Source organism: Electrophorus electricus, chromosome 2 (genome assembly GCF_013358815.1).
Source record: "Electrophorus electricus isolate fEleEle1 chromosome 2, fEleEle1.pri, whole genome shotgun sequence".
In the NCBI taxonomy this organism is placed as follows: domain Eukaryota; kingdom Metazoa; phylum Chordata; class Actinopteri; order Gymnotiformes; family Gymnotidae; genus Electrophorus; species Electrophorus electricus.
The window spans coordinates 7,974,949-8,002,028 of record NC_049536.1 but is presented as its reverse complement, the minus strand read 5'-3'; the positions used below and the strand labels follow the sequence as shown (position 1 = coordinate 8,002,028).

The window sequence follows — 27,080 nt, the reverse complement described above, 5'->3', positions numbered from 1 at the left end:
CAATAAGTACTAGTTTCAGTTAGTCAACATAGGAGCAGGGTCAGCGGTCCACGAATAGATGGGTCTTCAGTCTACGTTTTAAGACTGCAAGGGACTCTTGTGTTTTAGTAAACTGCATTATTCTTTCAAACTATGATACTTTAGGTCATGCTATATGATACATTTTATGTAAAATTACATTTTCATCAGTATTTGCTCTATAATGCCTAACAAAAATGCTTACAAAAACAAAAGTTTGTTCATACATATGTGTGTGTACATGCTTGACTTTGTATGTGTGTGTGTGTATGTGTGTGTGTGTGTGTGTGGTGGGTCTGAAACAGAGAACAGGCTGCCATATTTCTTCATGAGGCAACCACTTCCAGCTGAATCCAGCTCTGGAATGGCCTGTCAGGGGGAATGAGAACGAATAGTTCCAGTGCAGTGCAGTGCACAAATCCTTCAACCCTCAACATGCTCGCTAACACTAAAACCTGCTCTGACTCCGGCTCTTCCAGTCTGGACAACTCTGTAGGTGACTCCTTTTAAAATGCCTTTACCTGCTGTTAGTGGTTGCTACCACTATTGTCCCATGACATAAAAACCTGAGACTGTTAGCTCTGTTTACATCATATCCGCATCTTTGTATGTTTATCACATAATTCTATACTGGAAGGCCAGTCTGTCTGATCAATCTTTGCATCTCCTTAAGGTTAAGTACTTCTTTTAAACCTTCAAGACCCTTCCAGCCATGATGTGTCTTCATTGCCCTGGGAAGAGTCCAGCAGCTGCCAGGCTTCATGTAGTCGCGCTCCTTGACTCCGCTCAGACGATTCAGGAGAATCTCGTGATGTCTCTCTTATGCATCCATTCTCTCCGTCCTTCCCCTGCACACGTCACCATCATTTGCAGCATTCCGCATTGACAGAGGAGTCATTTGAACTCGGTCTCCCAGGAGTCCACTCCTTTACTTCCTGCTCCACAAATAAGCAGTGTATTGATTAGATATCAGCTGGTAATTGGGCTCTGATCTCTCTCTCTCTCTCTCTGTCTTGCCCCTGAGATGTATGATGGCCTTGACAGGGAATGGATACCCCCTCTGATGCTGCTAAATAGTCTGTTAGACAAAATGTCTTCCCTAAACAGTTGGTATGGCAGGATTAGACCTTTTTTTTCTCCCTCTGTGCGAACCAATACTCATACATGATTGGGACAACCTCTCTGGAAAATGTATAACAGCATCACACCAAAATTTATTCTCAGGATTTATTCTACAGTTTGGACCTCCTTAAATTTTCACAGGGGATCAGGAGTAAAAAGAATCCTACTTTGTGTCGTTTAATCCCATACAAATCTCAGGTTATGCTTGAAAAAAAGCTTTAGAAACCCAAGAGCCATTTTGTTTCTTAAAATGCTGTGTAAGCTTTAAGGCTGTGTTGTAATTTGGCAATAATATATATTTCTTTCTCTATGGATAGTTTCCCATCCAGAGCGTCTGAAAAACAACTGAAGCAGATAATCTGAGTGTGTGTGTGTGTGTGTGTGTGTGTGTGATCCTTCCCAAAGTCCCTCTCAGGCCAATCAGACACAATGTGCCAAAACAGCCATTTACCTTGCAGACAAACCGCTTTCCGAAGGCACTACGGCTCCCCGGCTCTCCTTTAAAGCTACATTTGACAAGGATCTCATTTGGCTGCTCAATATCGCCATCATCAAACAGCCAGCCGTCTCGGCTGGCCTGTTCATCATTGTTGCATCACTTCTGCACTGCATTTCAATTATAGCTCCTGTGGGCCCCTCCAGAGAGAAGGCACAGGACATGCTCTAAACAGACATCTACCGGAATCAAAGAAAAAAGATTTTATTCTACTTTTAAGATCTACTTTTCCTAATAGAATTGGGAATGGTGCAGAGCAGATGGCTTTTAGATAGACTTAAAAACATAGATGGAGAAACATCTCTGTTATTGGGAGTCCTGCAGTAAAATGAGACAGCAAAGATATACAGCAATAATTTGTAACATAAACTGAATATCGATGGACTTGTTATTATGTTTAGTAAATCTGAACTTGCTTTTTGACAGTAAGTTTTAAGTTTATAAGTTTTATTCCAGTTAAATATTGATAATATTCAAAGTCTCACCCAAATGCGAACCCATGTCTGCAGGTCTTTTCAGGTGTGATGCACTTGACTTTTGTCTTAGAATCAGCAGCAACCTTCTGATTTGGAGCAAGGTCTTCTTTGTGAGTCTGGAGCAGCCTCTACACTCAGAGCAGAAAAACGTCCATGAGGTGTTCAGTCTGTGTCTGGAGGGCTGTTTTAGTGTCAGGTATGCCCCTTTCACTGGCCTTGTCTAATGAACCAAAAAGGAATGGCTCTGCCTGTCACTGAAAGACTCCCCGAAGGTGGATATTTATGTCTTTTCATCACAATTGTTGTGTACCAGCTACGCCTAAACTGAACCAGCTTTGAAGTGATTATGCTTTTGCAATATCACTGTATGACAGACCACATCACAATAACGCTGTACCACAGACCACATCACAATATCACTGTACCACAGATCACATCACAATACCACTGTGTGACAAATCACATCACAATAACACTGTACCACAGATCACATCACAATACCACTGTGCGACAGATCACATCATAATAACACTGTACCACATGACAATTTCACTGTACCTCAGACCACAGCACAATATCACTGTGCCACAGGTCACATCACAATAACACTGTACGACAGATCACATCACAATAACACTGTACCACAGACCACACCACAATATCACTGTACCACAGATCACATCACAATAACACTGTACGACAGATCACATCACAATAACACAGTACCACAGACCACATCACAATATCACTGTACCACAGATCACATCACAATAACACTGTACGACAGATCACATCACAATAACACAGTACCACAGACCACATCACAATATCACTATACGAAAGATCACATCACAATAACACTGTACCACAGACCACATCACAATACCACTGTGCGACAAATCACATCACAATAACACTGTACCACAGATCACATCACAATACCACTGTGCGACAAATCACATCACAATAACACTGTACCACAGATCACATCACAATACCACTGTGCGACAGATCACATCATAATAACACTGTACCACAGACCACACCACAATATCACTGTACCACAGATCACATCACAATAACACTGTACCACAGACCACAGCACAATATCACTGCACCACAGATCACATCACAATATCACTGTACCACAGATCATATTGCAACATCCCAAATTCTCTGCATTTGATCTTAAAGAACAAATGTGGAGGCATAAAGGTTTCTTGCAGATTCAAGGTGTTGCATGAGGGGGCAACAGTGTGGTCGTCTCTCTCTCTCACACACACACACACACACACACACACACACACACACACACACACACACACACACACACACACACACACACAAAATCACCCCCCACCCCCAACTTGGTGATTCAACCGACATTCATCTGCAATCACGCCAGCCTTCCTCACCACAATGCCTTCCATCTTCTCTGTGTCTTATATAACTCATAAATAATGGCCGCGTGCATGTACGTTTACACCCCACTGTTGCATGATTCATGTCTCTTATTGTAGCTACTGTTGTGTACATTCGCAGACACGTTTTAAATGACTGCACTGATGGCCGGTATGGGAGCATTTTAGGCCTGGCACAAATGCATTTGTGGATTGTATATCTCCCCTGTTCATGTGCCCCATTACAGTCGCTCTTGCGCTCCACACTGCTCACGGATGATGGATCGCCGGCACTTGGCCTTACACACTGTTGTTGGCTGTGTGTCTAATAAACTAGTGGGGGAGATCCTCACACTGTTGTTCATATAAGGCAACCGTATCTCCTCTTGGATTTGCTCATAATGTGAATGATACACTCAACTGGTGGATAAATATTTATTTAATTCTGTGCACTTGTTATTATAATGCCAAAGTGTGAAATTTTTGTGTCATGTAGAATATTACTTAGTCCATGCCAGGGTAGCAGGAGTTTAGAGACACACCCACTCTCTCTCTCTCTCTCTCTCTCTCTCTCTCTCTCTCTCTGCTGCTTTTGGGATGGTTGCCATCTCTGAGTGTCTTCTCATATCTCTATATCAGATTTGGACCAAGGCCAGATTCCTGAGGCCAGTTGGGAGAGGAGTAAGAGGAGCTAAAGACCGTAAGCGGCTGCCACAACAAATAAATTCCCAGTGAAAAAAGGGACAGAGGATCCAGGGGGTAGATGAAGTAGAGGAAGGGGGTAATCCAAGAACACCAGGGAATTTGTGGTTCACACACACACACGGACACGGACACATTCCAACCATCTTTAGTCAAACATCTCTGCATATCTACTCAGGACACATGTGGATAGAATCTTCATATGCATATATACATGAATGCAACAATATATTTCTCAGTTGTATTTATTGCACATTACTAATGCATTAGACTTATACATGTTCTGGTGGCACTAACCTTGATTTGTGACCACTCACTAGCTTTTTAAAAAAAATTGTTCCAACACTACACCCAATCCAACACACACCCACATGCATACACGTACACACACCAAATGGACACGCACACACATACTCACACACACACACACACACACACACACACACACACACATACCCACACACCCATCCACCCTAATAGTCAATTTAGGACCGGGGTGACTCTCTCCCTGCAGATCAAGTCTCATTTTAAAATTCCCCAGATGGCTGCAATCCAAACACAGTCTCTTATGGCCAGGACCCTCCTTGAGGGGCAAATCCAGAGAAGCTCTCATATACCTTAGCATTAGCATTAGCATCAGCCCATTGCATCAGGGCCTTCTTGCACAGTCCTCTGCGGAAGCTCTCAAAACATCTATCACCAAATGAACAAAATGACATGATTTTTACACATTACACACAGATTGTGCACTACTGGGATGGCTTGAAATCTTGGTTAACTTCCAGTTATGAGATTTGGAGTCAGAAAAGAATTCATGTAAAACCGTATTGTTTAGACAAAGGTGTTCAGACAGATTTGCCAGTAATGGAAATTGTTACTAAAATGGACAGAGATTTCAGAGCTGGGGAAAATATATATTTATTAATTTGGTAAAGAATCACTTGACTCCTGCAATGTCATGTTTTGAGCTATTTTTTTGCTAACTATATTAGCTACATAGCTTAACATCCTATGTTACTACCTGCTATTTGCTTTATGGCCCTGTATTTAACTACAAATAACATGTTTACCAATATCCTCCCAATAGAAACCAGATGAGGTGAATCATTAAATCAACAGTTAAAAACGACTGCACTACTGCACACTTCATATTTACATGCTCAGTATAACCCCGAACACACGCTCTGCAAGATCGGCCTGGGGATCTGACATCAATTAACCAGCCTGGCATCTGTGAGGTAAAGGTGAGCCTATGCTACTTTGTAGAGTCCTGTTTTACTACATGCTAGAATGGTGCATGTCTTCAGGGCCAAATGCAATGAGTGAAAGGCTTTGGCTCATTTGGAGTTTGGGTGAGGTCCGAGTTACTTAAGGAACACCCAGCTGAAAATATTCCCTCTACATTCAATGCAGCAAAAGAGTTTCCCTCCAAAACTCTCCTGTAATCTCGCGATCTCACCCGAATGTATCTGCATCTACTTTCCAGTCCCTGTCCTCTCTACCCACCACCCTCCCTACCTGCAAGACTGGTCTCAGATCAGCAACCTCTAACTATGGCGCTCATCTAAGCCATGCAAAAACTGCAATCCCGTAAACCAAGCTCGGAGCCGGTGACGTTCCCACTGAGTGCAGTGCTAATTAGAGGCAGTGGGTGCACATATCTGTGTGGTGGGATGATGCAGTGCGTGAGGTGGCCTGTTCCCACGGCGAGGCTGAACTGATGGGGTCAGGGTTGAGGAGCTTGCCTTCCCCCTGCTCTCTAATAGCTCAGGTGGGAGACACTTATTAACGAGCATCTCCATAGCAATATGTGGCACATAAATAACCAAGTCAGGCACATGGCTTCCTGCCTCTGCCATATGAATCATCTGCACTCTGTACTCCCGCAGTATGGGGGTAGATACAGCCATGGTAAAACCCACTCCTGCTGACACAGAGGTCAGACTGCATGAGCCAATCATGCTGAAGTGTAAACAAACCGAACAAATGCATTATGTTTTATGTTTTATGTTCCTGTTCCATTTTGAGAGGACACCATGGTTCACTGGTTAGAACTGTTTCTAAAAGCACAGAGGAAATTCCTGAGCACTGATGCCAGGTGCCTGTAGTTGGGTGAATCTGAGGGAGAACAGTGTTGAGAAGACAGGAGACTACACAACTTGTGTAGGATGGTATGGGATGTCATCAATTCATCACAATAACTTTAATATTTTCCTTGGGTCTTGCTCAGAATGGAAACTAAGGAGCCCTTATAGAATAATATCAGGGAGAAAGTAAGAGAGAATAAGAGTCAGAGAACAACAGACAGAGAGAGAGAGAGTTACCAAATTTTATTATTCAGTACAGATTACAACAAACAAACAAAATACAATTACTCAAAGAAAGAGAGATCATATAACTTTGGGAAAACAAAACCAAGACACACAAAATCTGTCAAAAAGAAAAAGACACAGCTCTGCAAAACAACCAACAAAAACCAACATAAAAAAATTTTAATCAAGGGGTCACCCAGAACAACCTCCTAATTTTCCACAGTGCACAGACCTTCATAGTGGCCCCAGATGTTTTCAAAACTAACCAGGATATGCATGGAAGACCTGGTTAGTTTTGAAAACATCTGGCAATATGTGACACTTCACCAGTCAGAGAGAAAGATAAAGACAGGCAGATAGATAGATAGATAGATAGATAGATAGATAGATAGATAGATAGATAGATAGATAGATAGATAGATAGATAGATAGATAGATAGATAGATAGATAGATAGATAGAGTGTAGACTGGAAGAACATGTGTGTACTTGTCTGCTCCTCAGCACTCTCACCTGCCAGATGACCTAAAGCTGTGTCTCTATCACCTTGGTTTGTTTGATTATATGAGTTTGAACTTGTATTAGGTGGGAAAAACATTCTGTCTTTATTTTGGTCTCCAAGGAAACTTGAGAGCTGTTTTGCAGGAAATCCAGTGACTTTTTTGCTTCTTTTTCTCATAAACGGGGAATGGAAGATGATGGACAGCACACCAGCTTAACTGCAACAGACAATTTGAGACATTTGGCTTAGTCACACAATACTACAGTGTAATTCCACAAGAATAGAGGGTCCAAATAAATGAACACAGTGAGATGGTGTTTCACTAGGCTATGAGATGGAGAAACTGACAGCACTGTTTAGCTGAGGGTTTCTGTGTATGGTAATACAGAGACGTTATGTCACATTACCTCACGTACAGTAGCGTGTGTTTTTGGACTCCCCGTGGAAAGGTAAAAAACCTTAAAATGAGCTATGCTGAAATGTTTAACAATGTTTTATGAAGCATCTGTTGTATAAGCCCTCAGTTGACTTTAAGATTTGCTTAAAAACATTCAGCATAACCCTAACCAATGAAGAACATAGTTCAGTACTCTTAGGCTTTAAGGAGAAATCAGAAACCTCAGGGATGGATAGTGAAGCATTTTTTCTAATGAAAGTAGCATTACAGCACACACGTGCACATTCACACGCACACACATGCACACGCACGCGCACACGCGTAAGCACGTGCGCGCATGCGCGCACACACACATGCGCGCATTCAGACAGATACTGGGTGTGACCATAAGTCATTCATCCCTCCTCTAGTCTTTGTGTAATAAATAGATGAGTAGTAAAATGTTCATGGAGAGAGGGATGAGAAGAGTGGAAAGGAGAGAGGGAGAGATGGAGACAGAGACGAGTGGATATGTGAAGATAAATGCGTCTGTGGATGAAATTGGAGCCATATTAAAATCCAGATGGTGAAGGAGGAATATTGACTCTGAAATGAGGAAGCCGATGCTCAATTACCACACTTTGTTTCTATGAAGTGGAAGCTTATTATCTTAATATGCATTTTTTATTTCATTCATAAAACATTTCACAGAAAGAACCCCGTTAAACTGCCTTTATGTTCAACCTTGTAATAGCTTTTTATGCTTTTTTTTTCATTCTATTACAAAGAGATACAACACTTAGTTAAAAAACCTTTGGAGAAACATTTCATTTTCTGTAGCCGATAATTAAATGTTGCTCAAATGAGTGCATTGAAATCATCTTGTTCATTTGGACTAAGCTCGGGATTTAATATACTGCATTAAATAGGGGCTCCAAATGAATATTAAGCTAGCCACCCATTGGGATTGTATAATGAATGATTATGCTCATAATCCCAGTAACGGTGGATTTCTTTTCATTTAACAGCTTTATTAAAGTTCGATGGACCAGGTTTACACTGCGCTCATCAATGCTAATGGATTCTAAGGGACGGCATGATCATAGCAAACTTGTCCCAGCACCTGGTCATTACCTGCTTTATTTCATGCTGTCCTCTGAATCAGGTCAGCCATGTTACATGGTACAGCACCCACCCTATGTAAACGGATTCTAAACTGACTTAAAATATGTGTAAATAAGTGAAAATTACTTTTGATTTCAACTGGGATTAAACATAAGGGTTCTGTTTATTTCTGGTGTGCCTGCAAACATCAACTGTAATAAACAATGGGAAAATTTGACACGTCTGACAGACTGTTGGCATCTGTGTGCTAGCTACCTTACTGTAAACAAACAGTGGTCTCAGTATGTTGGCTGATCCATTGGTCATAGCAATGGGGGAAGACAGTAATGGACGTAATAATTAAACATATATACGGACAAATGGCACATCATGTGGTAGGCCTCTGAGACTGCTTATTTTTAAACAATATTCATCAATATTCTCAGGGGGTTGATATCACAAAAGTCATAACATCTCTCATTAACAAAGGCCTTGCTAATGTGCTCACATGAACCCATGAAGCTGGTGAAAATGTAGAATATAGTGCTTTTGAAGTTTGCCTCTCTTTCTCCATCTCTTTCTGAGTCTTTATTTATCTGTCTTTCTCTAATTTGTTCACTTTATCTCTCTGTCTCCTAAGTCAGAACTTTAATTGTAGTATTATAGACTGATGAACTTCTGTCTGCCTTACAGACATTAGAAGGCATGGTAAACTTGTTATGTATTGTGTGAGACCCATGAGGCCAAATGTAGTTATGATCAAAGTGTGACAACAATCATGAAATTAACATCACAATATACAACTGAATTTCAGCTAGTGGGAACTAACTGAAGCAGCTGTACACAATACTGCAGTAATGCAATACAATTATTACAGAGCATTTGCATTCCTTGACTATGACCAGAAAACATCTCTTAGTGCTTGGTTCCTCTGTTCTTTACCCCCAGATCAATAATGAGTCCGCAGCCTTTGTTGCCGGCGTGGTGTTTCTCTAAATAAAACTCGGTGAAGGTGCCATACACAACATATTTAACCATTTAACCACAGGTCCGTCGGTGATGCATTTGTCCAGGGCTCCTCGCCCTATGCCGAGAGAACCCCAGCCCAGTAAATTCAGTTTGACAGCAAGTAAATACTGACGTGCGCCCACCAGGAGCAGCCAGAGTCACAACAGAGAGTTCAACCAGCTCTCTGTGTACCAACACAAAAACACAGAATCGCTATTACATTATTTAAACGTCTTTTCACTTCATGTGTTGATACCGTGTAGTTAAATCGCGACAGCTGTTTACAGAATAAAATGCCCATATGTTAAAATGTATATGAGATCAAAACCTCCGGTGTGGTGGCTTTATAATTGTAACCAGAATGTACCGTTATAAAAGTCAGCTTGATGTTTAAGACTTAGGAGCGTCCATGTTGCACAACAGCCCGTTGAATCTTGTAAAACACTGACACTGAACGAATAGCGAGCAAAAGAAAAGTGCAAGGAACCTGCTGGCTGTTACATTAGGCCTTACCGTGACTTTCTACACGAAAAGTAGCTGCTGCAAAAACATCCCGCAAAAGGTTTCTATATATATTCGATATTTTTGTGCCTCCCGGTATTCCTCTGGACGACTGGGTCCTTATGCAGTCAGGTGGGACACAAATTCAATATTTATTCCGAGCTCCTGAAAGGCCTCGGCGGGCTTCAGTTTGTGATCTAATTAGTGAAATAATATATTTATTCTCCAAGTGTAGGTGCTCAAGAACAGTCACTGAAACCAAGAGAAGGTTTACGTCCATGTGCTTCTGTGGGAATGGATCTGTTCTTATTCTAAGATTGGCAGCTTGGTAGTTTGTGTGGCTTCCCCGCTGTATTTCAGCGTCTCAAAAGAGAACAGGCGACTTTATTGTCTTGATTGTCGCAAACCACCGCTTTAAGTGAGAATTTGATATTCGTTATTCTGTATGTTCGCCACACACACACACACACACACACACACACACACACACACACACACACACACACACATATATATATATATATATATATATATATATATATATATATATATATATATATATAAACGGTGTTGGTGTACGCATGCGTAATGGCTGCCTCATTCATTTTCGTCGCAAAAATAATCCTGCTATAATAAATAGCTTTGGACCCTGTTGTTATGGTATATAAATATCCAGCTTTATTAAGCCAATGGTGTCTACAATCGATGAAAAACTATACGACCTAAGTCTGCACACGACTCTGAATCAGACGTATCCGGTACTTGACATGAGTTTACAGAAAGGAAATAACCTTTATATGATGTGATACGTGCTTATATGTTTTGTGAGTTTGATAGCCTATTATAACGTATGTCATCTTATGTGCATATAGCTTATGTATGGACTTAAATTAAACTATTTTCCCAAGATGACAAAATTTACATATATGAATCTAAATGAATAAACTGACAAATAGGCAACCGTTCCAGCGGTAGTTTGTACTTGCTCCGAAAGGTGGCACTGTTGTGTTTTCAGACTGCAAAGCGCCCGGCAAGCTGGAGCTCTGTCCACGTTTTGTCTGACAAAATTGACAGCTCCTCATAGTTTAATGGCAATGTTTTTTGTTTTTTTTTTGTGTTTTGTCTTATTTTACCATTTCTTAAGGTTGTATGTATCATCAAAAGGCCTCATTTCGAGTCTCTGGTATAATATGGGTTCACGTAGCCTAAGTAGTTTATAAATCATGTATAGCCTATACATTTTCTCTCACGTATGATAAAGGGTTAGAATACAACGATAATTTACAGATACATTCATTGGTAACATTCAACGGAAACATTTTTGTTTAACAGATTTTGGCATGCCGTTAAAGGACTAAGTGTATAACAAGTCATATACAATAAAAACACGAACCATGACCTCGACTGTATGCGTTTAATGCGGTACTTCAGTCTACACCACCTCAATTTGTCAACGTATTTACTCTAAAAGCGTATGCAAACTGTTACATAAAATTGACTGTCACCCGATTAATTAACCTAAAAACGTAGAGTCAATATTTTATATTTCTTGAAGAAAACGTGCAATAGCTCGCTTATTTGTGGTAAACGAGTTAAGAATCGGAGCTCGGTTATCAGTCAGGTTATCAGTTCAGAAAACTTTGTTTCTTCTCTAGTATGTAAATTAGCTCTCAGATTGAGCAAGCCTATTGGCTACGATTCCGAGTCAATTTCCTATTTCAAACCTGACGTCAGGGCAGCTATAAAACTCAGCAATGCTTTTATACTCGTCTGCCGGGTGATCCTTTAAAAACTCTACAAGCCCGCAGTCTTCTTTTTTTTCCAGCAAAGCAACAATTTGTCAGTCACATGCACGTTAACCTCCTCAGTTTTAGGCTATTGTAGGAAAAAAAGAAGCCATGAAGTGTTAAATGTTTCAAATTCAGACGCGCCGACATTCGCATGCAAAGAGAGGAACGGGAGAGACGAGTGCGCTGCTCTAATGCGTCTGTGCCACGTCTGTGAGAGGCGAAAAAAAAGCGGGCTGTTAATTTATAAAATAAATCCACGCCGCAAAAGCCGACGCTTTTTCTTGTTTTCGAAGAATTAAATAAAGAAATCAAGCTGGCTCACACTGTCTCGAACCCGACCAGTTTGACAGCCGCTCTTCACCCCCTTTGGAGGACTGTCAACAGCAAAAGGATGGCATCAGAACTGGCAATGAGCAACTCCGACCTGCCCACCAGTCCCCTGGCCATGGAATATGTTAATGACTTCGATCTGATGAAGTTTGAAGTGAAAAAGGAGCCGGTGGAGCCCGATCGCAGCATCAGCCAGTGCACCCGCCCGATCGCCGGGGGATCCCTGTCTTCCACACCGATGAGCACGCCTTGCAGCTCGGTTCCTCCTTCTCCAAGCTTCTCGGCGCCTAGTCCGGGCTCCGGGAGTGAACAGAAGGCACATTTGGAGGATTTCTACTGGATGACCGGTTACCAACAGCAGCTGAACCCGGAGGCTTTGGGTTTCAGCCCCGAGGACGCCGTGGAGGCGCTGATCAACAGTAGTCACCAGCTTCAGACCTTCGATGGCTATGCTAGAGGGCAACAATTTACCGGCGCAGCCGGGGCAGGAGGCAGCATGGCCGGGGAGGAGATGGGATCAGCAGCCGCCGTTGTCTCCGCAGTTATCGCGGCTGCTGCAGCGCAGAACGGGGGTCCTCACCACCACCACCATCACCACCATCACCACCACGCTGCAGGACATCACCCAGCGCCTGGGGTCCCGACAAACGGCACTTCGGGAGGAAACCACCAACATACGCGCCTGGACGAACGATTTTCGGACGAACAGTTGGTGACCATGTCGGTGCGAGAGCTCAATCGGCAGTTACGGGGGGTCAGCAAAGAAGAGGTGATCCGGCTCAAACAGAAGAGGAGGACCCTCAAAAACAGAGGCTATGCCCAGTCCTGCCGCTTCAAGCGGGTTCAGCAGCGGCACGTGCTGGAAGGGGAGAAGACCCAGCTCATGCAGCAAGTGGATCACCTCAAACAGGAGATCTCCAGGCTGGTCCGGGAGAGGGACGCGTACAAAGAAAAATACGAGAAGCTCATCAGTAATGGCTTCAGAGAAAACGGATCCAGCAGTGACAACAACCCTTCCTCCCCGGAGTTTTTCATGTGAGTTTTTGGCACTTAATAGAGCAAGATTTCAACCGGTGAAACACAAATAAAGTTTTTCACGCGATTTATGATCATTTTTGTTGGAATATGTGGTATTAGGCAAAGTCACATTTGACAAGTGACATTTAGTTTTCTCTCATATCTTTTGCGTTTTATGTTTTCATGATCCGGAGAATGGGGTCATCGAGATTAATAGTAATTTAACAGATGAATCAAATTTCATATTTCCATGGGTTCTCCTGTTTTTGATCACGGTTTTTCATTGTCGACTTATGTCTTATATGTTTGCTTAAACTGTACGATGTGATAGCCTATACCCACTATAATTTGATATTTTTAGTATATGGTGTTCTGTCCCGAGTTACGTAGGATGCTATATGCGGTTAGGATTTTTGTAAGATTCAGGTGACAAAGATATTTTAGTGACACGGACATTTTTGACTCATGTACGCGTTAAACTTTATCTGGAAACCACGTTTATATTAAAACAAAACTGAGTGAGTTCTGAGTACATAAAACGCCTACCGGGTTTAGTTCTGTTTGGTTTAGCTTGTGAGATTTTACGCCTTTCTCCAGTCGTAATGTCTTGTAAAAATGCATTTAATTCTGTAGGCCATTAACGTACATTGTAAAGAGGCGACGTCGCCCATGTAACCGCTCCCTCATGCTGGTCATGTTGGTAGTTGGCATTTTCCCTTCTCATTGCCGTTGAATGAACTCTTTTGGATTGTTTCAGCATCACATTCATTCTTCATCGTTTGCTCTGCCCACTTTTTTGGAATTTTTCGGCAAAAAAGTGACATGCCCCCCCCCCCCCTACATGAACTTGTCCACGCTGTCTGCCTTGCAGCGACCACTTGTCATTCTTACGCATTAGACCATGTGAAATTTGTCCGACGAATTTGTTTCGTAAAGGGGAAAATATATTTATAGTCGATGCTTAGACTTCTGTGGGATGAAGAAAAGTTGCTCAAACTACTGCGACATTTCAGCAAACAGTTATTTTATTCTGTGACTAAAATGTGTGAAACGGTTTTTCAGTGTGTTAAAAATGATACAGGTTGTGATATGCAATATGCTAAATTAGCATTAGTTACATGTGGTAAATCTCACTGTAAAGTTAATTGAAAGCTGTTTTTCTAACTTTATATCACTGAAGAGAGGGATGTTGCCTAGGTACTGCAAAGTTCATTTTGGTATGTACTTAAGTAGCGTTTCCAGAAATGTACCTCAGAATTTGCGGCTTGTATCTTAAACAAATGTCTTCCACTGACGGGGAGTGTGGAAATATTACGAAATATTACTGCATTGCACTATAAGTTTGACTTGTGTTAGAAGGCATACGGACCGAGATTAATATTGTTAATAGTGGGGAATTCTAACGATTCAAGGTTATATGAATACCCGCACGACAGGATATAGACTATTTTCAAACGATGTTTAATGCGCATTTACTCAACCAGTAGCCTGTATATTTCGTGTTGCCTGCCCTGACAAGTGCTGACTGTAGCCTTTAAACCCGAACGTCGCCATAGTCCAACAATAAATTTGTAATGATGAAAACGGGTGTTTCTGTTCTCTTGTTGTATTCCTGTACATTTTCTTATTATTTCTTTACGTTTTCTAAAGACCATCTAATATCACCTCTCGCCTCCAAACCGGCTGTTGTAGTCTATTTCAGCATTCAAGGTGAAAAAACATTGAAGGGCCTCCACAAACTAAAACTAATGATTTTAAATGTTCGAATAGATTTTTTGAAAGGTATCCGATTTCCTACCCGTTTGATTTTTGAAAACTGAGCTGTTTTGAGGACTTGGCTAATGCACTCACTTGTTGCCGCACGTCAGTTTTGCGCCAGAACTCCATTTGCCTCTCTAATCAGACACATTATGCTGAAATGTTCCTTTCATATTAATGCGCAAACAAGTAAATGTGCTTTTGGTTAGGGGATATTCTTTACGGTCATCCCGTAAGGTATGTTTCGTAAATTGTTAACAAATGATCACATATATGGCCCTCAAATCTCACCATGTCGCACAAATATGAATTTTATTTAGTTGAAATACGTATTATCGAGGAGTATTGTCACTTGTGAATAGAATGTTATACATTATAGGCCCGTGAATGTGTTGCATTATATGCCGTTTAATGTGAATTGGGATGATGGTATTAAGTTTTCCTGTAGATGGGTACGACCCGTTGATTTACCCGTCGAACTGAAATGAGTGGACTGGACAGCCTTTTCGGCTGACCTTCGCTCTCTGCAGTTAATAATTCATTCAGAAAGTAGTCTCAAACTTGTTGAATATTGGAGTCTATTCCAAACTGACTATTATTGGCGGTTTTAATGCCGAAGTAAGTTTCGTTAATCTATGTTTTATTAAGTATAAACGAACAACCTCGTAATATTTTCGCGACACTAAATTGAGGAGCGATAAAGAGCCCCACAATGTATTATTATCAGATCTGAATATGTTCTGAGATGAAACATGACTTTTGTGTTACGAAAAAGCGTGACTTGGGCCTATTTGATTTTATCTTTGAAAACGACGAGAAGTGTATTTAATTTAATTTAATTTATTTAGGTATCGTGGTTCATTAATGTAGATCTGTCTGTTAATGATAATCGATAGCCTGTTCGTCATTTATTATTTTAAAAAAGAAGCTGCATTAGTTAGTAATTACTATAATTTGCAAGTGACCTAAATAACTTGAATGCCGGATGTTAATGGCTGGTTCGCTTTTTTCATGAGACCTTCGACCAGTCAGTTTACAATGTAAATCCACAATGTAAACTACAATGTGATAGTAATCAATAATACTGTACACTTAAATTTGTACTATAAAATATTTTAATTTTCGTTCATTTTATCAACATTCAGCTATACATGTCAACGTTTGTTAATTAAATGACAAGAGTCAATAAAAGAAATACAAAAATTAAAAAGAAAAAAACTAATTATTTTTACATTCTGTATTTTCCAAGCATTTGCGATGCCGAGTTCTTTAAATAAAAATCTGACATATTTAATTTTTGCTTTTGCTTATTGTTAGACTGATTATGATGGAACATAACAGAGCTATAAAAGTATCCTCCATTAGCTGGCTAAAGGGATTTACAGCACAAACATACACCCACACCCACATCTCTCTCTCTCTCTCTCTCTCTCTCTCTCTCTCTCTCTCTCCCTCAGACACCAGTTCTTTGATCAGTATACACAGTGTTTGCAGTACAGAGTGGGGTAGTACTAAGTATAGAACAAATCACTTAAAGCTCCCTGTGTTACAGAGTCCAACTCTTAGCTGTATGTTAGTGGCCTTTGTGTGTGGAGGTTGTAGTCCACCCTGTGGAAAATGCAGTGATTTCCTGCGTGATTAATAGCAGAGAAGAAACTTGTTTTTGCTCCTTTAAAATGATGTATTATTGTCTATCCTCCACAGCTGGGCATAGGCTGCCTTTGAGTAGGCTTGTATGCTGTAATTTATGGCTTTTCTACCTGATGGGGTCAATATGCACTGCTGTTTAATCACAGGAGTGTTGTGTCATGGACACGAAGTCTGCGCGTCTTCCTGCTGGCCAACACTGCTGTCTCACACAGCACCTTTTTGTCAGCTACACTAGTGCAAGACGACAGTGTTTTACACTCACTTTATTGTGACATTATCACGTTCAACTCTGAGAATTACTGTTCAGTTGCATGGATTAGAAATGTATCGAGTATTGGTGTGCTAGCTGACGAAAGCCAGTGCACATGTTAATGAACATCAAAGGCGGTCACAGGAGCATATTCCTCTGATATTTTTAGGGGATGCAGTCCATTTATGACACCTTTGGTAATTTATAGTAGGATGTAACTGTGTATAATGTAGAGGGTGATGTGTGAGAGTGAAATACATCGCCTTTCTCTCACAAACACTCCAGTAATTTCATTATATTGGCCACAATACTCTTATGTTTACTTCTTTTATGTGAACCAGAATTATTTTACCACACCAAACACTACATCCAAATAAAACATTCAACACCAAACACTACATCCAAATAAAACATTCAACACCAAACACTACATCCAAATAAAACATTCAACACCAAACACTACATCCAAATAAAACATTCAACACTGAACACTAGATCCAAATAAAATATTCAACACCAAACACTACATCCAAATAAAACATTCAACACCAAACACTACATCCAAATAAAACATTCAACACTGAACACTAGATCCAAATAAAATATTCAACACCAAACACTACATCCAAATAAAACATTCAACACCAAACACTACATCCAAATAAAACATTCAACACTGAACACTAGATCCAAATAAAATATTCAACACCAAACACTACATCCAAATAAGACATTCAACACCAAACACTACATCCAAATAAAACATTCAACACTGAACACTAGATCCAAATAAAACATTCAACACTGAACACTAGATCCAAATAAAACATTCAACACCAAACACTACATCCAAATAAAACATTCAACACTGAACACTACATCCAAATAAAACATTCAACACCAAACACTACATCCAAATAAAACATTCAACACTAAATTTCATCTCTATAATTAGCAATGCAGATATCATATATTAATCTTTACAGATCAAATACACACACACACACACACACACACACACACACACACACACACACACACACACACACACACACACACACACACACACACACACACACATCTGCTGTAAATTGCATACTCTCGAGATTGTATTCTGGTTAATTCAATCACAACTGAAATATTGACACCATATGTGCCCTGATCATTGGTCAGGGGCAGCTATGATTAGGTTAATACTGATAATATAGTTGTCTTCTGTCACTGTATCGGTCTTTTGCATTAAAGGCCACCAATGAGAAATCACAATTGAACTCATGTATATTGGCATTTGAATCATCTACATGCATTAAGTTAAGGATATTATCTGTAATCATATCAGCAAGGGCTTGTGTTGGAATCAATGATTGGAAGGTCTGTTTCTCTTTGTCTCCCAAGAAAAGAGCTCTTTAGACCATGAATTAGATCCCAGTGTCATATATAAAACAATGATATCCTACCACACAGTACTTGGCAGACAGGGCACTCTACAGAATGCATTTTGTTGTTGTTGTTGTTTTTGTTTATTTACAAACATCTGCTTCTCGCCATCAGGTTTGGTTTATTTTAACACTGATCACCTGCCTGTATCATGTCATGCTTTTTGGAAATATAATCCATACAGTTAGAGGACGGACTCTTATTCCTCCCACCGCACTTTGCTTGGGAATGATCTCCTCGGAGGAGAACTCTGGCCGTGCCGCGTCCTGAGAGACGAAGAGGGGGTAACGGAGCTCCCACACCCCCAACACATTGCCACGTCCTCGGTCCCCGCAGCGGGTGGGGTGGGGTGGGGTGGGGCGTGTAGCCTCGGCTGCGATGCCTGGGAAGTGGAGAAACAATCTCCACGGCCTGCGCTTCATCTGCATCTCCGCCACTAAACATTTCCATTTAAAGTGATTTAATGGCAAAGGGTTTACATCACCATGGCGGCGTGTCCATCATGCACTGACATGCTCGCTGCCCAACCCTGCTCCTCCCCCACCCAGTCCATGCGCCGCTCTGCTGAATTATAGGGCATTTATTTGAAAAGCTAATAATTTAACTTTTTCCTCTCGCCCAGCACAGAGGCCTGCTGCAGTATTTTAAGGGTGTCGTGTTTATATCCTGAAGATGTGTGTTTCAGGCAGGAGTTCGTTTCGCTACAGGGACTGGTGGGGTGTGTGTGTGTGTGTGTGTCGTGCATTGTGTGTGCGCATTGCGTGTCTGCAGAATATTGGTGTGTGCCAGCTGATGGGTGTGTTTGCTTTGAACATTCATGCATGGCATTAGTACTACAGTGCTGCATGCTTAGAATGCGCCACTGACCAATGAAAATGCTGAATTATTGATCAAAATCTAAAAAATGATCAGTATAGTCAAATATACAGAAGTGGGATGAAAGATGAGAGTTATACAAAGTTTAGAAATATCCATGGAGAAAAAAACGGAGAACTATAGCAATTCTTCACAACGCAGTGGACAGTGACTGTAGGTACGTGTGTGTGTGTGTGTGTGTGTGTGTGTGTGTGTGTGTGTGTTTGTGCACGTGTGAGATTTGCACTGTAAGAGTTGGCTGAGTGCCCAGTCTGCGTTATACCTGCATCTCAATGAATCCAGCGAGGTGATTTACTGGAACGGTATCTCTACCGCTTTCGCTTTGTTCTGCTCACTCTCCACCATCTTCCCTTTAGCCAGCCAGTCAAAGAGACATTGATCTCTGAACCAAGCAAGGTGACCTCACAGCAACAACACTTTCCAAGTCTCTCCTTTTCTTTCTCCTTCTCTCTGCCTCTCCGCTCTTTGGTCTCCCTGCGAGCCAGGGTAGGGTGTTGACCCGCGCGGGTGATCTCACGCCCTGTGGCACAGAGCAGAACGGTGAGGGGAATGTGTAAGCTGTGGCAGCTTGGAGCTTCTCTCATCTCCATAATGCTCTCTTACCCTGCACTCTGGCACCTGCTGACCAGAAACATATTAGATTGACCTGTTTGTATGTGGTTGTTAGCCAGCAATGCCACTATTTTTGCATCTATAATTTAGAATTCTATAAGGATCCTACAAATGCTAAACACACATGAGAAATCAATCTGTAAAAATCTTTAAGATATATTCAATGTCTTTATTTTTGACTGTATTTTTTTTTTTTAATCAGCTGGTTTAGTGTGACAAGCAAACCACGGAGACAAACTGATTTATGTTTATTCAAAATTTCCTTCTGATGGTCTGGTTTACTTTCAAAACAGCTCTGTGTGTGTTTTTCAGCCAGAGGTGAAATATTAGTGTTAACATTTTACTTTTGTTCTTCTTCACAAGGAGGACATTTCTTGTTAAACCTAAACCATGCCAAAGCACCCCACAAGATCAGAGTGACCTGGTGAATCCATGTTATGAATGACATGACACTTCTCCCATACAGATCTTAGAACATTAGCCTTGGTCTGAGTCTTGAAAACTGATGTCAGGTCAGTGTAAAGGGGCATGTTTTTCCAACACAGTGAGTGCGAGCATGATTGCAAATGTTACTAACACAGGCCTGGAACTGTGGAGTGTGATCTGTGCAACATTCTTCCTTCCCTCGGCCGCGTGATAGACACAGGCCTCTGTGAATCTAAACTAGTGCTGCTTCCCTACGGATGCAGAAAATGCAAACATTAAATGGCTTAAACCCCTGAGAGTTTTAAAAACACATGTTCCTGTTCCTGCAATGCCATTGGGTTGAGCTGCATGGTTCCTATATGTTGTTTCGAAATTCAAGGTTCAAAAGTTTGCAGTTGTGCATGTGTGTGTGTGTGTGTGTGTGTGTGAATTAAAAAAAAAGTTAAGTGTTTTTAATTACTAATTTTATTTCATATACCACAATCAGTGTCTAAGTGGAACATTTAAATATTCCATTTTATATTGTAGGATGCAAATAGTTTTGCATCCTTATTTATGTTTTATTCTTTCTTCTTCTCTTTCTACAATGACAGGTCTTCGAGAAAATTTCTCCACCTGTGATATGATGACCCTTGCTTTTGGCCCCTGCAGTCTGAGGTAGGAGCAGAACATTTTCTATAGTATCTCCTGTATTCACACGTTACACTCAGAAAGGCTGTCAAATGTTCTAGAAACATTATACAAGCGACTTACCATTTTCATTCTATCATCTTGCTGGTAATGTTCTTATTCAGAATCCCTTAAATTAAAAAATTAATGAATAAATCAGAGAATTCTGAGTACATAGTCAAAAACTCCCAAAATGAATAAATCAGTTTTTTTTCCCACACCTAGACATCGATTCCTGAACTGTACAAACATTGCATGATTTCATACCACTGACATTCTTTCCTGCTCTAATTTGTCACGTGAGCCAAGTGTGAACGCACACATGTATGCATGCGGAGGATTTGACCCGCGCTAGTCGGGCTCTTGGCTGCAGCCTGGAGTCTTCCTGCTCACTAGCGTCCCTGCTACGCCTCCGAAAGAGCGTCGTGCTGTCCCAGCAGCGGAATTCCCAGCGCATGCTTTGCACTTCTATGGACACAAACTCCCAGCGTGACCACTGGCAGCTGGCCGGCATTTGGATATGATGGGGAGGGGAAGGTGTGTTTGACGCTGACCTGGGGGTCATTCCTCCGGTGGGTGCGGATGGTACGGCAGGGAGGGGAGGTGGTCTCACTCCCGCCCTCATGGAACCTGAAACAGGACCTGACCTTGGCCTCGCTCTCGGGATCGAAGGCCTGCCTTTATATAAACACTGGGTGGTCAATGCTCGGGATCAGAGGCAATGTGTGTAGATGTGCGTAGCACTTTAACGCGTGCGCGCTGCAGTCCGGCACTAACACACACCAACAGGACACGGTCTAGGATGTCTGAAATCCATTTGCAGTTTGTTATAGTATGCAGTTTGGTAGAACTACTAGAAATATACATATATGGATTGTGAAAGACATAGGCATGTGTGTGTGTGTATGTGTGACAGTGCTGTGCTCATGTTCTCTGGGTGTGACTAGAGGCTGAATACGATAGGACATTACTGGGCACTCTGAGCTCAAACTCCTGCATACAACAGCACTTTTACCTACGGTAACTCCGGGACAGCGCTGAGCTCATCCACAGAGGGCACACTGGGAGGGCCAGTGAAGGAGCTGTGTGTGTGTGTTAGTGGGCATGTCTGAAGTCTGTGAGGGGGAGAATGTGGAGAGCAGGGAACGCGCGTGGTTTGGTTAGTGCGGTAGTGCGGCATGACTTTATCTGTCATTTAGTATATCATCAAAAAACATTCCTGAATCCTTTGGAATGAGTCGGATTTCTGTGTGAATGGCTTTAAATTGCGACTTGATCTTCATCGTCATCTTAATGATAAACAAACATATTTAATAAACACCATACACAACTTAATTGAACAAATGATCAAAAAGAATGTGAACTTTCAGATTTAGGTGGTTTATTGGCAGTAGCATCAACCAAATCAGCTTTGTGGCGCAGCTGCAGAATGCTTCCCCTGTTCCACACTGCTTCACTTCAGGCACTTTCAGTTTGGAGATGTTTTGCTCCAACACCTGTTTCAGCGGGTCTGAGGTCAGGACTCTGGCTTGCCCATTCTAAAATACAGAATTTGTAAGTTCCATGTTTTAGAATGGTCGGATTCTAAAAATAAGGTGTGCGCCATTTGGCGTCGGGAAGTGCGACGTTTTTGCGAGCCGTCGTGTTCCTGCCCGCCTCCGATCCGGCGGCCAGGAGGGCGTCTCTACCTGCGGTCCCGCGGCATGCACACTTCACCTTTAGCTCTGAGGAGCTTCTCCTCCACCGCTAGTTTTCTCGGGCTCTCTCATAAAGAGAGCGCACACAGTCACGCTTGCGCTCGCTTTCCCGCGGAGTCGCACCCACTGTGCATGTGTGTGTTTGTATGTGCGAGAGGTGTGAGGCGTAACCAAAGACAGGAGGGAGCAGGGCTATGTTTAGCGGCTAGCTCCTGAAGACACCATGCTCTCCCCATGACGGTATAAATATACCTCGGTACCTCGGTACCTCAGTACCATATGTAATGGCCTTATCCCCCCTCAGCCTGTGACCCAGATCAGCCTGGCATGCTGACACATGCACGCGCACGCACACACACATACACACACACACACAAACATACACAGATGCCCACGCATGCACGCACCCCCACATGCTCACACACGAACATACACTTGCACAAACACACAAACATGCACAGATACCCACACACACATGCACATGACCACACACACACACACACACACACACACACACACACACACACACACACACACACACACACACACACACACACACACACACACACAGTAACCACTTGCTTGTAAAAAGCACACTCACATGACAGGAAAGCCACAGACAGTACTGGGAGTTTCCCAGTTAACATCAACTTTTGACCATTTACAAATTGCTCTTAAACAACCCACAGGTTTTTGTATAAATACCTCTGAAATTCTCATCAAGTTGTTGGTCACTCTCATTACCATTAACACACTTGTGTCTCTTTTTTCTCTAAAGTTTATCTAAAATGATTAAATTTAAATATTATTTCACTTTAGGTTAAACTAAGTATATATTTTGCTTTTGTTAATATCTCATTAAACAAATTCATGCATAAAATATGTATAATCCTGCCTGCCCACCCTCCTGCAGAGCCACACCCATCCACAGAGCCCCACCCATCCAGAGCCCCACCCATTCACAATGCCCCACCCATTCACCCACAGAGCCCCTTATAGAGGAGTCAACATAACTGAACCAATATTCACAGAGCAGTCAAATGCACGCTAGATGACCATAAAAGATGCAAAGCTTGCAGAAAACCCGCAGGAATTCTTATAAACAGGACTGTAAACGAACTAAATCTGCCCCAGAAAAACAAAACAAAAACAAAACCTCCTGTTTGTCTCTGTGACAGTAAGACCCATATTTACTGTAAGCCATTTCCACCTAGTGATGTGTCCCCAGTCTAGCATGGCCTCGTCCTGGGCTTCCAGACACGTCTGGGGCGACTGTATTCTACAGATCCATGTTAGTGCCCGTGCCCCTGTGCGCGTCCTGGATTCTCACACAGCCTCGGGGGCAGGCGCACGGAGGAGGGGCACACCCCCACAACCACTTCACCCGTGTCTCGCCCCACCAGCCACGAATGCGTCTGAGACGGGGACAGCCTCTCTCCAGCATCCCTCCATCCCTCCCTTTCTCTCTCTCTCTCTCTGTCTCTCCCTGTCTCTCTCTGTCTCTCTCTTCCTGACACCGTTATTCTCTCACTTTTATTCTCCCGCATGCAAGACCCAAAGCTGGAAATGTAATGGCACATATTTCCCAGGCAGGGCTAGAGGAACAGGGTGCCTCTTCCCCCCTTGTTAGCTTGATAAATAACTTCTCTGGCCAGAAAGTGCTGAATTTTAGGTTTCTATGTCTATTTTCTGCTGGCTGACATTAATTTTGCGTGCTCTGCAGGAACTAACTAACAGAAATAAATAAATAAGGGGATAAGAGGACTCAGGCGTGTGCTGCAGGTCCATTATGTGCTGCTCCTGCACACACGCACACACGGCCTGTTTGTTGACAGACGGGCAGCCCATTCTTTTACATGTTTGGTTTGGGAGAGCTCGGCATGCCTTTCTGTTCTGGGTTGTGATAAGGTTCATTTTGTAAGAGACAGGAGCATCTGATGCATTTGCACACACGTGAACACGCATGCAGGCATAACCGTGCACAAACAAAAACAAAAGAGAAAAAAAATGCATGGAAGCACAAGACAGACACAGTCCCAGCAACCTATAAGCACACATGCACCTTGTACGCACTTTTACATGCACATCCATACACACGCACACACACACACGCACGCACGCACGCACACACGCACACACACATGCACACACACGGACACACACACACACGCACGCACACATGCACACGCACACGCACGCACACACACACACACGCACGCACATACACGCACACACATACGTGCACATGTGCACACACACACACGAACGCACGCACACACACACACGTGCACACGCACACACACGCACGCACGCACGCATGCACACATGCACGCATGCACGCATGCACACACGCACGCACGCACACACGCACGCACACGCACGCACACGCACGTACACACGCACGTACACATGCACGCATGCACACACACATGCACGCACGCACACGCACGCACGCACACACACGCACGCACACACACGCATGCACACACACACACATGCATGCACATACACGCACATGCGCACACGCACGCACACACACACACACATGCATGCACATACACACACACGCACATATGCACACACACACACACATACACACATGCACACACACACGCACACACACACATGCACGCGCACGCACGCACGCACACACACACACGCATACACACAAATGCACAAACACATGCATGCACATCGCACGCACGCACGCACACACACACACATGCACGCACGCACAAACACGCACACGCACGCACACGCACGCACACACATGCATGCACAAACGCACGCACACACACACACACGCGCACACACACCCACACACAGGTTCACATAATCATTGTATGTGCATCATATATAAACACAAATATACACACAAGATTTGCATAATTTGAATTCAAAATTGAAAAAAAAAACTGAATTAACACTTTAATAGGAAAGTGGAGTCTTGTTTTGGTGCTGGGTCTTGTCCAGCCGTCACAGCTGGGAGCAGCTGGGAGCGACTGGACTATTGTGTCATTGTAATTGATAAACTAAAAAACAAATGAGATGATCCCTGTTTCCATGCGCTTCCACAGAAGAGCGGAGTGAAATATAAACAACACAGACTCAGCAGAGCAGGCAGCTGTCATAACCAGGTGTTGAAAAATAACTGGAAAGCAAGCAGAAAGACATAAATATTACTGATTGAGTAAATATTATATCGTATATATTTTCTAAAACTTAGATAATATGAATAGAATAAAGCCACTTCAAAATAAATGATTAAATGCTTCCTCTACAAAACGTCACAAGTACACACATTTTCTTTACTTCCAAAATGATAACATTATTGTCCGTATTACGAACGCTCACTTCAGACCTACAGTGATCTTTTGCACGTTACCTAAAGTATATCGTTTTCCTGCAGTGGAATGTAGAGGGTCATGTAGCGTGAAGTGCCGGGGCCTAAACACACAGCACTGCCGGGTTGCGAGGACCGGTGTGCACCGTGGACTCCACTATCGGTGTTGACCAAGCGAGCACACGCGGGGGACGTCAGGATAAGCCTTCAGTCTGGGTCTCACGCACAGCTACCTTGCCCCTCTCCCCGCCACCCCGACATTTCAGTCATGCCACAAACAAGGGGCCACTTGCTCAATAAGTAGGAAATATAGAACATTCTCTTTTTCTCTCTCTCTCTCTCAAAAAGGAACAAAACTTAAGCCTACAATCGCTGCAGTGAGCAAGTATGTTTGGACTTATTCATCTTTGTACATTTGCTTCCTCAAGCCAGATTGGGGGTTTGTGGATGTGATGAAACGCAGCCTTAAGGCTCGGACAGCCGTGCGGTCCGTATTCATTCGGGCCCGTGTTCGTACGCTGGGAATTAGGCCCACGTTCTGCATTTGCTTACGGACTAAACATTCGTGGCTGGCTGGCCTGATTTTTGGACAGTCCGAAGACAATGCCTTACATTTCTGCACGAGAGCCTCCTTTCTCGTTGCCTGTATCGTTTTCCGCTAAAAAGGCAAGGTTTGCATCGGATTAGAGCATGGTTACTCAGCAGTGGCTGGTCATCTTAAATGCCTGATTAAATTTTCATGAGAGGACTGAGAAAAGAACGATGCAGGGAGCGGTGGTGCTTGTGAACACGTTTTAAAAGCTTTTTAAAAGCATTTGAAAGGATTTACAGGTCTTTTAAAAGCTTGATGCACTCTGCATCGCATCCCTGCATGAGTCTAACTCGGCTGGTGTGAAGGGAAGCTTGCTTTGCAGTGGTCTCCAGCCATCATACCTCAGACAGTCACTTTTACACGCAGTTAACCATTAAGACAAGCATCTGACAGTGAACAGAGCCTGTATCAAAAAACAGAGGGTGACTTTAAAGCTACTGCTTTGAAACTCTCCTGAGCTGTCTGTACTTAATGTTGCTTTGATCAAAAAGCATAAAATTTACAAGAAGATTAATCCTCAGCGAATCACGTGAGCCTTATGGGTAACATCGGTTATTTAAGCTAAAGCAAACCCGGACCCACGTGTGCCGAGGTTTCTTTCTTCACACATTCGACTC

At 42.5% G+C, this 27,080-nt stretch overlaps 1 protein-coding gene across 1 annotated transcript in view; it reads left to right on the top strand.

The window, feature by feature from the left end:
- The first annotated feature begins 11,332 nt into the window (after window positions 1-11,332).
- mafb (v-maf avian musculoaponeurotic fibrosarcoma oncogene homolog b (paralog b)) overlaps window positions 11,333-27,080 on the top strand; it is a 65,134-nt gene continuing 49,386 nt past the window's right edge. The window contains exons 1-2 of the mRNA XM_027001038.2: window positions 11,333-13,171; window positions 20,756-20,819. Coding sequence (XP_026856839.2) covers window positions 12,198-13,171; window positions 20,756-20,783 — 1,002 coding nt within the window. The 5' untranslated portion in view covers window positions 11,333-12,197 and the 3' untranslated portion in view covers window positions 20,784-20,819. The remainder of the gene's footprint in view (window positions 13,172-20,755; window positions 20,820-27,080) is intronic.